Source organism: Dipodomys spectabilis, unplaced genomic scaffold (assembly GCF_019054845.1).
Source record: "Dipodomys spectabilis isolate Male_0828 unplaced genomic scaffold, ASM1905484v1 ptg000288l, whole genome shotgun sequence".
NCBI classification, from domain to species: Eukaryota; Metazoa; Chordata; class Mammalia; order Rodentia; family Heteromyidae; genus Dipodomys; species Dipodomys spectabilis.
The window spans coordinates 6,546,597-6,560,966 of NW_024870965.1; the positions used below are offsets into that span (position 1 = coordinate 6,546,597).

The 14,370-nt window shown below is 60.5% G+C and overlaps 1 protein-coding gene across 2 annotated transcripts in view; it reads right to left on the reverse strand.

Annotated features, from left to right (window-relative positions):
* Positions 1–10,399: 10,399 nt before the first annotated feature.
* Smyd3 (SET and MYND domain containing 3) overlaps positions 10,400–14,370 on the reverse strand; it is a 407,738-nt gene continuing 403,767 nt past the window's right edge. For both annotated transcript variants that reach the window (XM_042701271.1, XM_042701272.1), the window contains exon 12: positions 10,400–10,543. In XM_042701271.1, the coding sequence (XP_042557205.1) occupies positions 10,442–10,543 (102 nt within the window). In that variant the 3' untranslated portion in view covers positions 10,400–10,441. The remainder of the gene's footprint in view (positions 10,544–14,370) is intronic.

Consider the following 14,370-nt stretch of genomic DNA (forward strand, 5'->3'; position numbering starts at 1 on the left):
TGGGCCTGAGAACCACATTCCCCTAGGTTCGAGTCTGCCCTTCGACATCCCTTAGCATCGCTGATCTGAAACACACCTTAGTTTTGATGGGGGCGGGGGCAGGTCAGAGGTGACCATGCTGTGGATGCTGTGGAAATGCTCGTGTAGTGAGGCATCTCTGAGCTGTCCCGGGCGAGGAGCCCAGCCGGACGCAAGCGGACAGAGCCAGCTGCCTCCTGACAAGACCCGCCGCGGACATTGCAGACAGCTGTGCGGTACAGGAGAGGACAGAAGAGCCTAACCAAGCAGAGGGCGTCCCAGGGGGCCACGTGGCCGTCCCCCGGGACCCTGTGACTGTGTGGTCTGAGTGTGGAGTTGTCCCCTGCCCCTTCCCTCCCTGCCCTTCCCTCCCCTCCCTGCCCTTCCCTCCCTCCCTACCCTGCCCTTCCCTCCCTGCCCTTCCCCCTCCCCTTAGTCACCCAGATGTGCTGCAAACGACCATCTTGCTTCAGCGCGCACCGCCTTGTGGGCAGAGGCGAGCACGGGGCAGTGTGTCCCTGGCCCTGCTGTTGTCTGACTGCACTGAGTTGGGGCTCAGGGCGCCCGTCAGCAGTGTGGCGGGTACCTCTACCCGAAGAGTGCCCCCTCTGGGGCTCCCAGGGGATGATGGAACCCCCGGAAGGCAAAGGTCTCGTTTCTAGTGCTCCACAGAGGAGAGAGCCACGCGGCCGGCTGGGTCCTGGCTGCTCCCTTGGGAGGCGGCTGAACTCATCTCGGCCACTGCTGTCATCCAGGGAGCACAGAGCCTTCCACGCACACCGAGGTGCCAGCTGGCCGCAGGGCCTCCAGTCACGCGTGGACAGGAAACCCCTCGGTGTTCACCGGAGTGTGTGTGCCCGGCCACTGTCTCTGGGCCTCAGGGTCGCTGCTCCGGGTCTGTCTGGGCGGCCGCTGCCAGGCCGCCCTCCCCCGTGGCAGGCAGGGCTGCAGCCCACAGCCCCGCGCGGCGGGAAGCTGCGTCTGGTGCCAGTGTTGTGGCAGGTGTGTGGTCGTGGGCATGGGAAGAGCTCCGGCCGGTGCTGTGCTGCTGCCCACATGTGCGGCCCGCTCTGGAGCGTGCACTGCACGCCGCTCACCAAGGCTGCTGTCTTCAGAAGTGGGGTCCCGCGTGCAGGTCTGGTGCCTACTGAGCCATGCACTGCCAATGTCCCTGGGGCATGCCCTCCCGAGGCCGGGGACAGCCCCGCACCGCCACAGCAACGCTCACAGCGACAGCCCCGCGCCGCCACAGCAACGCTCACAGAGAGGCCGGGGACAGCCCCGCGCCGCCACAGCAACGCTCACGGAGAGGCTGGCGGCCGCTTTGCTGCAAAAGAAACAAAGCTCAGCCTTAGGGCCACGGCAGCACAGGACTGTGAGCAGAAATACTGTGTTCCTGGTGCTTTTTCCTCCTCTGGAAAGTTACCATTTGCAGTACACACAAACACGCACACACGCACGCACGCACGCACACACACACACTGTGCCACTCAGCAATCTTCCTGACAAATAGCATTTCTAAATTGAAAACTTAATTATTCCCCACTAATAAAATCAGAATTCCCACTCGGGATGCTATTAAAACTTTGATCAATCCCCAAAATGTTTGGTTTTTCTGTTGTTTTAAATTCCAGAGCTGATCTGTGTGTCCCTGCACAAAAGGCGTTATGCTTTTGAGTGGCCCTGCCCAGACCTGAGCCAATTGGCACAGACTGGCACAGACTGGTGCCGGGCAGCATCCACCGTACCGGGTCACGTCGCGCCCAGGCTCGCAGGCCCTCCGGCTGACAAGCTCCAGTCACAGCTCGGAGGGGAGCTGAGGACATGACGGGCAGCAATGCCGTGTCGGAGTTTATTTACACACCACAGTTGGAAACAGTTGGAAACACGTCCCACCTCCTCCTCTGCACGGAGTGTGAGCGCGTGGACCGTCCGGGGCTTTTTCTGTTCTCACTCCCGCAGTCTCCGTGGAGGCCGGGGGCAGGAGGAGGGAGGAGCAATGCAGGAACAGGGCAAAGGTCCGGCCATGGCTGTGTGCAGCACCTCCACTGCTCCTGGGGAAGCTGAAGGGAAGGCAACGAATGTGGCAATGTGTGGAAGGCAACGAACGTGGCAATGATGTGTGGAAGGCAACGAACGTGGCAACACACGGATGGCTATGAACGTGGCAATGCGTGGAAGGCAACGAACGTGGCAATGCGTCCGCAGCCTGGTGAAGAGTGGCCGCAGCGCTGAGCAGGGGCTCGCGCCTGTGCCCCGCGGCCCTGGGCCTGCAGGAAGGCGCCCGGCAGAGGCCCAGCCCAGGGTTCTGTCCGTGACTCCCCGTCCTGGGGGACCCAAGCCATCGCGTCCCCTCCCTGGGTCCCCAGGGGAGGGCGGGCTGGGCTGAGAGAGGCCGCTGAGCGCACAGAGCTGGTGCCCGGCCTGGTTCCATCCCTGGAGGGGTGGCACAGCACCCCTGGGGGCTGGTCGCTCTGCTGCCCGGGGCCTCGCCGCCTCTCCCCAGGCCTGGGTCACCCCGCGGGAGGCTGGGTGACGGTGGCGCCCTGCGGGAATGGGAGGAGGAAACGAGGTAAGGTGGCCGCGGTGCCTGGGTGGCGGGGAGAGGCAGAGGCTCACAGGCCCTGGCCTCCACCCAGCGTGCCCGGGAGTGTGCCCTCGGTGCCAGCGTGCGTACGTAGGTGGATGTGTGTACGGGCAGGTGACAGGTGGGAAGGGGCAGGGCAGGAAACCCAAGTTCCAATTCCAGCTCCGACCATAGTGCCCTGTGGCCCTGGACGTGTGTGACGGGCGTCTCCGGAACTCAGTTTCTTCTCTACGAGATGCGGATCTGCGCGCCGAGCTTGGTGGGTTGTGTATGTTATATATGTACATATGGCTATGCTTCTGTGTGGGAAAGTTGCAGACAAGGCCTGAGTGTGTCAGAACCACAAATTCACAGGCAGGTATGCACGTGTGTCAGAATCAGCAAACTACAGACAGGCCCTCAAAACCTTGTTTTCTGGATGATAGTATTGGATGTCCTCATTTCAAATTCACCATTTAGCTGGATAGAAGATGGGTGCTGTTTAAAAATGTTTAAGTTCTTAGCTCATAAGTGTTTGCTGTTAATTTTTTTTAAAATAAAGCTCATTCGTTACAGTCAGAAACTCTCCACTTTGGTGACAGGCAGGTCTGGCCAGCCCGGTGCAGGCTGGGTTTTGTGTGTGGGTCTTTCCAGAGCTATAGAAAAGCCATTGGCTTGATCATGATAAATAGGAGCAGACTACCTGGAGGAGAGTCTGAAAAAGGTTACACAGTTCTCATGAGCTGCTGGTGTGAGTCTGTGAACCGTGTGCCATTCCTTGGTGTGAAGGCATTATTTGCTGGCTGTGGAGGTGTATAATGTGGTCAAAAAAAGAATCTGGTGTTTAAAAGACTCAAAGTACGGTGGCATTAAACGTTCACGTTTGTCTACTCAGTCGCGGGTCTTCTCTGTCTAGTTTGTCCTTCGTCCCTCTGCCTGGGGAAAGCGAGTCAAGGCGAGGCTGCGGGCCTCGCAGCACCTTGGCCTGGTCTGAGCCCTGCTGGTCCCTGAGATGTCCAGGGACAAAGCCTGGCCCGTCCCAGCACGGGCCGGCCCGCACCTCGCCCCGCAGCTCGGCCAGGAGCGCGGTCACCGCCAAGTGCGTTCAAGACCTAGTCCACTGGGATCCGGTGGGGTATTTTTGGTGGCCTACAGATCCTTCCCGGTTCCCGGTGCCTGGGGTCACACGGGGTCAGCCCGGGATTGGACAGACACCGCCAAGGCTGTCCTGGTCCCGGGGACGCTTCCTCCCTCCCCCTCAGCCCCCTCCCCGGAGCAGCTGGTGCCGCCCACCTCACTGGGCAAGGCTCCTGCTCTGTGACCACCCAGCACCCGTGCCACGCAGCTCCCAGGCCCTGGGCAGGGCCTGCCTGGGTCACCCCGGCAGAGCCTAGAGGTTTCTAGAATCCGAGCCTTCAACTGGGAGGGGAGGGACTAGGGACAGGGTCACGGACAGGGTCGCCCCTCACGGTGGCGGGGCCTGGCCTGTGTCCCACCCTGTCAGCTCACGCCTCTGCCCAGGGGCTGCTGGCAGCGCACGCGCATGTGATCAACATGAGCGGCTTCTCCTCGGCGGAAGCCAGCCAGTGCCCCCGCGCAGCCTCCGCGCGATGGCTCCTCCGAGTCGCTGCGGGCACAGCTGTCCCCAGCCTTCCCCGGCCTGCCCCATCCTCCTGCCCTGAGGACCCGCGTTCGTCTCTCCAGGGCCCTTCCATTTCCCACGGCGGTGCCCGCCTGGCCGCCCTGACCAAGCGTGGAAAACAGCTGGCGCGGCCCGCCGAGGACGGGCAAGGGCCGGAGGGGACAGGCCTGCCGGGAGGAAGCCCAGCTGGGCGCGGGAGGAGCACGGTTCCAGCAGCTGCTAACGCGCATGCCCTCCGTCAGCCCGACTTTGGGTGGCAGCAAGTGAGCGAGCACTCCGCCCCATTCCTTCCCCCTGCGGAGGCCGCCGCCCAGCCCGGCCTCTTCTATTATGGGAGCGAGCCAGGCCTTGCCTCCGGCCCAGTCATTGAAGAAGCAACACGAGGTGGCGGGGGGGTGTGAGGGGAAAGAACACTGTCAGTCACCTGCGGGGTGGGGGTGGGGGGCAGAGCCCCCTGCCAGGGCCGGGGCTGTCCACACCACCTGCGCTGACGGGATTGTTTTCCATCGGGAACGCTGCCCTTGGGCCCGCAGCCTTCGTCCTTTCTGAGCTCTGTCTGCTGTGGGCCAGGGTCCAGAGTGAGCCGCAGAGAAACCAAGACGACGCTCCCCTAGGCGGCCGCGGGAGCCGGGCTGCTCTTCCTAACTGGGCTTCGGATCCGCTGAAGGAAATGCAGATGAAGAACCACAGTGGCTATTCTCTCACACACGCGAGTGCTGACTGAGTTGGGATCATCCTGCACCTGACCCTCGGGGAATCCCTCCCCATCTGTCCTGCAGACACAGCCCACGCGCCACCAACAGCACAGTGCCTGCAGAACATTCCGCCACACAGGGCAGCCGTCCACCCCAAGATAGCCGTCCACCCCAGGACAGCTGTCCACCCCAGGGCAGCCGTCCACCCCAGGAGAACCGTCCACCCCAGGGCAGCCGTCCACCCCAGGGCAGCCGTCCACCCCAGAACAACCGTCCACCCCAGGAGAACCGTCCACCCCAGGACAGCTGTCCACACCAGGGCAGCCGTCCACCCCAGGGCAGCCGTCCACCCCAGGGCAGCCATCCACCCCAGGAGAACCGTCCACCCCAGGAGAACTGTCCACCCCAGGAGAACCATCCACCCCAGGGCAGCCGTCCACCCCAGGAGAACCGTCCACCCCAGGACAGCCGTCCACCCCAGGGCAGCCGTCCACCCCAGGAGAACCGTCCACCCCAGGATAACCGTCCATGGAGATAAACAAGAGTGTTCACAAACAAAAATAATGGAAATAGAGGTGAAAAGTCCTACAGAAAGTCTGACTAAAGCAGGAGAGATCGTTCACAAAATAAAACAGACACAAAGAGAAAACAAGAGTGCATCCGGCTAATCCTGAGAAGTGCTCACGGGAAGTACTGGAGAGACTTAGTGTTCTGTTGGGGGGTCCTGGACCCCAGGGCCTCATGCTGGGCAGGAGGAGGCCCTCTACCCTTGGGCACACCCTCGGACCTGGACACACAGCCTTTGTTTTACAGCTGCTTTTCATGTGCATGTGAAATCTTAAGAAGCCTTAGGCTCAATCTTAAGAAGTCTTAGGCTCATACATCATTGTATCAGAATCTAAAGGCTTTTCTCAGTTGTTTTCTTAATTTCATGGCTGCTTGGAGGGTTTGGTGGCATCTCTTTTGGTAGTGCAAGCATTTGTCCTCAGGACCTGAAGGCCTGGCACTCCCCATCCCCGGCTCCGGATCTCAGGGTGATGGGCAGAGCTGCATCCCCAGCTCCGGCTCTGGATCTCGGGGTGATGGGCAGAGGCTGTGAAGCCACATCCCCAGCTCCAGATCTCGGGGTGACTGGCAGACGCCATGGAGCCCTGCGAGGCTTAGAAAGAGGTTTGAAGGCTGTCCTCACACCATGATCTTCTGCTCCAAGTCTCCTAAGTGGCTAGAATTACAGGTGGTTCGTGGGATTGAACCTATGGCCTGTGACAGAAGGCCTGGCACAAGCAACTAAAAGGAGAGAAAACTAATTCTGGCCTGTGGATTCAGAGGGGCCAGTCCACCATGGAGGGCATGGTGAAGCAGAGCATTTCTCATCATGGTGGACAGGAAGCAGAAGAAGGGGACAGGAAGGGTTTGGGGCAAGAGACAGCTCCTGCAGACATGCCCTCCGGACTCCGGCTCCCAGTGCTCAGCTTTCTTGCTGCAAAGTAGGCAGGCTCTGTTAGGCTATGGCACATCAGTGCCACTGTGGCTGCTGCTCCCTCTGGAAGGGAGGGGGAGGGAGGGGGAGAGGGAGGGAGGTCTGGGAGGGGGAGAGGAGCAGGGAGGGTGCCCTTTCCTTTCCTTTCGATTTCTCGCCAGTCCTGGGCTTAACTCAGGGCCTGGGCACGGTCCCCGAGCTGCTTTTGCTCTTGCACTAGAGCCGCCTGTCTTATCTCTGCTGGTATCCAAGGGCCTCCAGTGCACGGGTCTCCGCCTCACTGCGGTCCGCCCTGCGCCCAGGGTGGCTGAGCCAGAAAAGATTTAAGTGTTTTGGAAGAGGAAGAGAAAGGCTGACATCGTCTATTTGTCCAAAGCAGGAAGGCGGGAAAGCAGGCCAAAAAACCGGGAAGCTGCAAGGAGGAAGTGGGAGAAGAGTGAGTGTGACCTGGGCGGCGTGAACGGCGTGGGCAGCCTGAGCCCACAGAGCCACGGATCCGGATAAAAGAGCGCAATGCACAGGGTCACACAGTGCTCACAGTGACCCAGGAGCCACATGTCTGGACGTTCTTCTCCTTTTGCATTAAGACTTTCTATCAGGATGTTCTCAGGAGAGGATCACAAGGGCACAAGTGCATTTGATCACATAAAATGATGCTTGTCTAAATGAACAAGAAATGGAAACGAGGTGGTTTTTTTTATTAATTACGGCTCATTCCCCCCCTTTGGTTTATTCCATTTTGTCACTGTTTTTGATTTCCATACCCTTTGTCTTGTTTACATCGATCTGACCTAGGGAACAGGAGGGGAGCACAGAAACAGTGCATGAAGGACGGAGCAATTCTGCGGTGGCGCGCACTAGACGCTGTTGGAAATGAACTATACAACCTGCAGGGAGGGAGGTCGGGAGCGGAAAAACTGGGAGAAAATGAGGGAGGGGGTGGCAATTCTCAAAAAGAAATGGACTCCATGCCTGACTTATGTAACTGTGATCCCTCCATCCATCACCTTTATAATAAAATCCAAAACTGCTTCCTACCCTTTCCAGTAAGGCCCAAATGATATCTTCCTAAGATTCAGGATGAGAATTCTTATGCTAGAAATAGTTTGTGAATAAATAATGTACACCACAGTTATCATAAAGAATAAGACAATGTCTCGAAGTCCTGCTTCATCACCAAAGAGCCTGAGCAGACATATCTATCTAGAAGAAAAAGCAGCCAGAGGCAACACATACCTGATTTCAAGACACACCTTTCATCCATAGCAACAGAAGCAAGATGGCGGTGCAGGAAAACAGATCTGCAGACCCTGGAGGCACCTGCACAGGACATCCTGCTTTCTCTAGGGAAAACTGCCCCAACCAGCGCCGTGAAAGGGAATCTCCATGCACAGAGCTGGGGAGTCCCAGGCGCTCAGTACGCAGTGCGGGGGAGAACAAGTATACTCATGAGGATGGCGAGCGAGGAACACTGTGCTCGGACACCGGCGCCCACGTGCGGGCTGGAGGGAAGATGCTGCCCTCATGTGGAAGGCTGACCCTGGACCTGGCCTCGTGCACAAAACCATGCCAAGAAACAGATCAAAGACCTACAGGCAGGCCTGCGAGACACAGAGTCACGCTCTCTTGGGCGATGACTTTATTGACAGAGGTAAAGTTGACATTTTAGATATGATCTCAGAATCATAGAAAACCAAAGCAAAAATTGACAGACAAGATCACACCAAACCCAAAACTCCTTGCTGCAAGGGAAAACGAATAGAATGAAGAGACACTACAGAGTGGGAGGAAATACCTGCCACTGTCCACCCACAAAAGAGTTAATATCTTGGGGGAACTCAGAAGTCTCAATAAACCAGCCAATAATAGAATAGGCAACTGATCTGAATAGATTTCTCAAAAGCACAAATGCATATATTCAACAAATACAAAAAAAAAGCTCAGTATCACGAGTCATCATGAAGTGCAAATGAAAGCTGTAACAAGATAGCAACTGAGCAGCTAAAACGGCCATTATCCAAATGAAAACCAGAACAAACACTGATGAGGACGGGGAAATGCTAATGGGTACAGCTATGGTAGAGGAAATGGGGATTGCCTTAAAAACAGAACTGGCATCTGATCTAGTTACCGGCCTCTGGGAAGGCAGGAGGGCCTGGCATCGGTGGATACAACAGGCCCTTGCCAGCTCTGCTTCCTGTGACGCTGCTCAAAGTCCCGCTACGTGGCCAGCCTCGGTGCTTCTCAACAAAGAAAATGCGGTGCACAGTGCACGGTGCACCGTGGGATATCGTTCGGCCATAAAGATGAATGAAATCCTGGGGTGTGTAGCATATTGGATGGAGCCCAAGGCACATTTAAATAAGGCAACACAAACACAAGTACTGTAAACTCTCATTTATGAAAAGCTAAAAAAAAATACAGGGCTGGGAAGGTGGCTCAGTGGTAGAGCGCTTGCCTTGCATGCCTGAGGCCCTGGGTTTGATTCCTCAGCACCACATAAGCAAAAGAAAAAAGCCAGAAGTGGCACTGTGGCTCAAGTGGTAGAGCGCTAGCCTTGAGCTGAAGAGCTGAGGGACAGTGCCCAGGCCCAGAGTTCAGGCCCCACGACTGACAAAAATAAGTTGATGTGAATATAGAACAGAGTGCTGCTAGAGGCTGGCAGGACCGGGGCTGTCTGCGCGCGCTGTGTGAACGCACTGAATGCCACAGAACCCCAGCAAGACGAGCACGCACCAACAAAACAGAAACTAAGACAAAACTCTGCTTCTTGCTAGAAGTGGATAGGAAGTTTGTGTTGGGAGTAGTTGTGAAAATAGTGATTTTTTAAATCCAATAACTCCCCAGATTTTCAGAGAGAGAGAGTTGTTTCTTACTGTGTTATCTTTTAGTAGTGTATTCTATCTGGAGATCTTGAACAGTGAAATCGCCAATAACTGCAAAGAAAAGTGACCGGGCGGCGTTTTCAGGGAATTTTTAAGTATTTATTCCCACCGCGCTGGTGCATCATTAACGAGCCCTCGGCTGGCCGCCCCGTCGGACACCGCGGCCCAGGCAGGCGCGGCAGCGATCCCAGCGGTGACATCTGCCGCGGCCGGTGCGGGGTGCGGGGCCTGGCAGGGTGGTGGGGCCTGGCTAAGGCAGGGGCGCGGTGGGCACGGGGCGCGGTGGGCGCGGGGCGCAGGGGCGCGGCTGCGGCAGGGGCGCGGGGCCTGGCTGCGGCCGGGGCGCGGTGGGCGCGGGGCCTGGCTGCGGCCGGGGCGCGGTGGGCGCGGTGGGCACGGGGCGCAGGGGCGTGGCTGCAGCAGGGGCACGGGGCCTGGGTGCGGCCGGGGCGCGGTGGGCACGGGGCGCAGGGGCGCGGTGGGCACGGGGCGCAGGGGCGTGGTGGGCACGGGGCGCAGGGGCGCGGCTGCGGCCGGGGCGCGGTGGGCGCGGGGCCTGGCTGCGGCCGGGGCGCGGTGGGCACGGGGCGCAGGGGCGCGGGGCGCAGGGGCGTGGCTGCAGCAGGGGCACGGGGCCTGGCTGCGGCCGGGGCGCGGTGGGCACGGGGCGCAGGGGCGCGGGGCGCAGGGGCGTGGCTGCGGCAGGGGCGCGGGGCCTGGCTGCGGCCGGGGCGCGGTGGGCGCGGTGGGCACGGGGCGCAGGGGCGCAGGGGCGCGGGGCGCAGGGGCGCGGCTGCGGCAGGGGCGCGGGGCCTGGCTGCGGCCGGGGCGCGGTGGGCGCGGTGGGCACGGGGCGCAGGGGCGCGGTGGGCACAGGGCGCAGGGGCGCGGTGGGCACAGGGCGCAGGGGCGTGGTGGGCGCGGGGCGCAGGGGCGTGGTGGGCACGGCGGGCGCGGGGCGCAGAACCTGGCTGTGGCAGGGGTGTGGGGCGCGGGGGTGTGGTGGGCGCGGGGCCTGGCTGCGGCCGGGGCGCGGCGGGCGCGGGGCGCGGCGGGCGCGGGGCACGGGGCACAGCGGGCACGGCGGGCGCGGGGCACAGCGGGCACGGCGGGCGCAGGGCACGGCGGGCGCGGGGCGCGGCCCTCCGCCGTCCCTCACGAGGTTCTGATGTTGGCGTCACACTCTTCCAGGAGCAGGATCAAGTCTTGGATCAGGCTGTGCTCTCGGCCGTGGGTCACGCGCATGATGTCGAAGGCCTAAGGGCAAGGAGGGGAGAGGTCAGAGCCGGGCGAGAGCGGCAGGTTCTGGTCGCTCCACGGACCGGGTGGGCGCGGGGGCGCCGGCGGTTCGCAGCGCAGCGATCCACCGCCAGGACGGCTTCAGCACCGCGTGCAGCGGCACCGCGGTGGGAACCGGGCCCGGGCGGTGACATCGCAGCCTGTGCTCCGGAGACCCCTGGAAGCCTCCGCAAGGCACCTGTGGGGGACCAAGCTCCTGGGGGGCAGCTGGGCCTCGCGTGCCCACCCCCGACGCCCCGCAGCCTGCGTGGGAGAGCCAGGCCTGGCCGGGGAGCGAGGCCGACACCAACAGCAGCTGAGCACGTCCGCGCCGCACGCTCCCCCGCTGTGTCCAACCCGGCACGCGCAGCTCGCAGAGGAAACCACCCCCGGGCGCGCGGGCGCTTCCCGCGTTGGTGGTGACGTGATACGATCGCCCTGACTTTGCTGAGTATTGACTTGGGGGCAGCGCAGCGCCGGAGCCCTCGGCTGGTCTGCGTGCACCGCGCCCGCCCGGCTGTGCGGCCTCCAGCGCTGACGGGAGCCCGGGCCTCCAGCCGAGCGGCCTCCAGCGCTGACCCGGAGCCTGGGCCTCCAGCCGAGCGGCCTCCAGCGCTGACGGGAGCCCGGGCCTCCAGCCGAGCGGCCTCCAGCGCTGACGGGAGCCCAGGCCTCCAGCCGAGGGGCCTCCAGCGCTGACGGGAGCCCAGGCCTCCAGCCGAGGGGCCTCCAGCGCTGACCCGGAGTCCGGGCCTCCAGACTGTGGCGAGAGCTCTGGGGCCCCGGCTCGGCCCAGCCAGCGCGGCTGGGAAGCGCTGCTGATGCGGAGCGGCGGGCGGCCCTCGCGGCGGGCCAGAGGCGGCGGCGCCGACGTGGGACTAACGCAGAGGCTGAAGGAAGAGGACATCACCCGGCTAGACAGCAAACCGATGGGACATCAAAATGACCGATGGACAGATAGGAAGATTTCCTGAGCGACAGACAGATGGAGGAGAACAGAGGAAAAGACTAGCAGTCTGATTCCTGTGCGCGCGGGCGCGCAGCCTGGCTGCGGGGGGCGGCGGGCCTCGTCCCGGGCTGGAGGACGCTGTCTGCGGGGGGCGGCGGGCCTCGTCCCGGGCGCGCAGCCTGGCTGCGGGGGGCGGCTGGCCGTGTCCCGGGCTGGAGGACGCTGGCTGCGGGGGGGCGGCGGGCCACGTCCCGGGCGCAGCGCTGGCTGCGGGGGGCGGCTGGCCGTGTCCCGGGCTGGAGGACGCTGGCTGCGGGGGGCGGCGGGCCGCATCCGGGGTGTCCCGGGCGCGCAGCGCTGGCTGCGGGGGGCGGCGGGCCGCGTCCCGGGCTGGAGGACGCTGGCTGCGGGGGGCGGCGGGCCACGTCCCGGGCGCAGCGCTGGCTGCGGGGGGGCGGCGGGCCGCATCCGGGGTGTCCCCGGCGCGCAGCGCTGGCTGCGGGGGGCGGCTGGCCGTGTCCCGGGCTGGAGGACGCTGGCTGCGGGGGGCGGCGGGCCGCATCCGGGGTGTCCCGGGCGCGCAGCGCTGGCTGCGGGGGGCGGCGGGCCGCGTCCCGGGCTGGAGGACGCTGGCTGCGGGGGGCGGCGGGCCACGTCCCGGGCGCGCAGCCTGGCTGCGGGGGGCGGCGGGCCGCATCCCGGGCGGAAGGACTCGGGGGCGCAGCGCCCCGGGCGGGGAGCTTGTCGAGGCCCCGGCCCGGAGCGGCGGCTCCCGGGCGCCACCGCAGAGGACAATTCTGGCTCATCTCCTCCCGCAGCCGAGCTGACTCGGAAATGGCAAGCGGAGCTGGCGCGGGGAGGCACCGCGGCCCGTCCGGCGGCTCACCACCCACAACGCACGGTCCCGACCGACTCCAACCTCGCCGCTGCTTTACAAAGAAAGCAATTTTAGAACTGGCAACAGATTACACAGAACGAATAACGCAGACAACGGAAACCATGTCCCGCTCACACTGATTTCTGACGCAAGCATATGACTCATCGCACTCTCCTACACTTTCCGCTGCGCAGGAATCCCGAGCCTGGGCCAGGGCGCGGGCAGCGGCCGGCGAGGAGCGGCCTGAGCTTTCCCAGGCCGCGGCCTCAGCAGGACGTGCAAACAGGTGTGCAAGAAGCAAGGGCCACCCAGACCCCGGGCCTCTGGCACTTCGAACACCAGCTCCCCAAGCACAGTGCGGGGTCCCTGGGAGGAACAAGACCTGGCCTTGGCTTTAGGGGCGCTCTGGCCTGGCAGAGTCAGGGTGTAACTAGTTTGTCATCACCATAGCCAAACTGTATTAAATAGAGGTATGACACATGGAGGGAGGGCCCGGGGCCCTGTCCCAAATAATAATGATAATAATAGTAATGGTGGTGGCTGATGAGGACGCTGTATAACCTCGGGAAGGGTCACAGGCAGGCGGCCATGCTCCAGGGCAGACCTGCCATCGCTGATGGTCCGGCGGCTGCTCGTGAAGCCCCGTCTCCTCCCCCAGCCTCGGGTCTCCACCGAATGAGGACAAGAAATTCCACCACAGACGCCCCAGACCCAGACAGGACTTGCACTTGACGCTGTTTCCCACTGCAGTTACTGACTTCTAACTGAATTCTCTGGCTGTGGTCGGAGACTTTACTTGGCATGATTTTACACGAATGAATCTTCCACATTTATTGGAATTTGTTTTATGGCCCAGAATGCGGCCTACTCTGTATGTGCTCAGTAGATCCTTAGGAAGAACGTGTATTTTGCTGTGGTGTGAAGTGTTTATAAATGCTGATTAGACTCCACTGCTGGTGGTGTTACTGAATTTTCACACATCCTGCTGGTTTTCCGTTGAGTTCTTCTATTTATGGTAGCTAAAGGGCTTTGGTGCCTCTAGCTATACTCGTGGTTTTGTTTACTTTCTCCTTTCCATTCTACCTGGTTTTGTTTGTAGCACTGGGGTTTGAATTCTGGGCCTTATGCTTGCTAGGCTGTTGCTCTGCGGCTGAGCCACACTTCCTGCCCTGTTTTTCAAGGGACGCCTTTAGGAGCGGCTCTGCCCAGGTGTGTGCTGACCTTTGCTCAGCCTACTTCAGGCTTCTCAAGAGTTGCTGGAATAACGGGCCTTTGCTACCAGCTTCTCTTCTATGAGATGAAGTCTAGTGGATTTTGTGCCTGGTCTAGCCTCAAATCCTCTTTCTAGCTCAGCCTCCCAAGAACCTAGGACTGACTACAGGCGTGAGCCGCAGGTACCATTTGGTTTCTGAGATATGGTCTCACTTTGTTACTCAGGCTGGTCCTTTCAACAACGTGTTAGAGGTTTTATTTAAACATTTATTCCATCTCTTTAATTCTTAGTATTTTATTGTTTGATACTATTATCAATAGAATAATTTCCTTAATTTCATTTTGAATTGTCTATTGCTAATATATAAAAACACAACTGACTGATAATGTTGATTTTGTATTCTAGTTTGTGGATTCATTTCTTAGTTCTAACAGTGTATGTGTGTGTTTGTGTTTTCTCTATATACAGCACCAGGTCGTCTGTGATGAGATGATTTTACTTCCTCTTCTCAGATTTGATGCTTCCAACATTGTTTTTCTCAGACCTTTCCCACCCACCTGCTTCTCTTCTTCTGGGACAATAATCTTAGATCGATTGTCACTGATGTACAGATTCTGGAGGCTCTTTCTAATTGTACTCTTCTCAGTTCTTTTCCCCTTGTTTTTCAGGTCAAGTGCTTTCTGGTCACCAGTTTGCTCCTTGGTAGTCTCTGTTCTGTTGCTGACTCTACTCTAGTTACTATGTCTCCTGGATCTTAGATTCCTGTT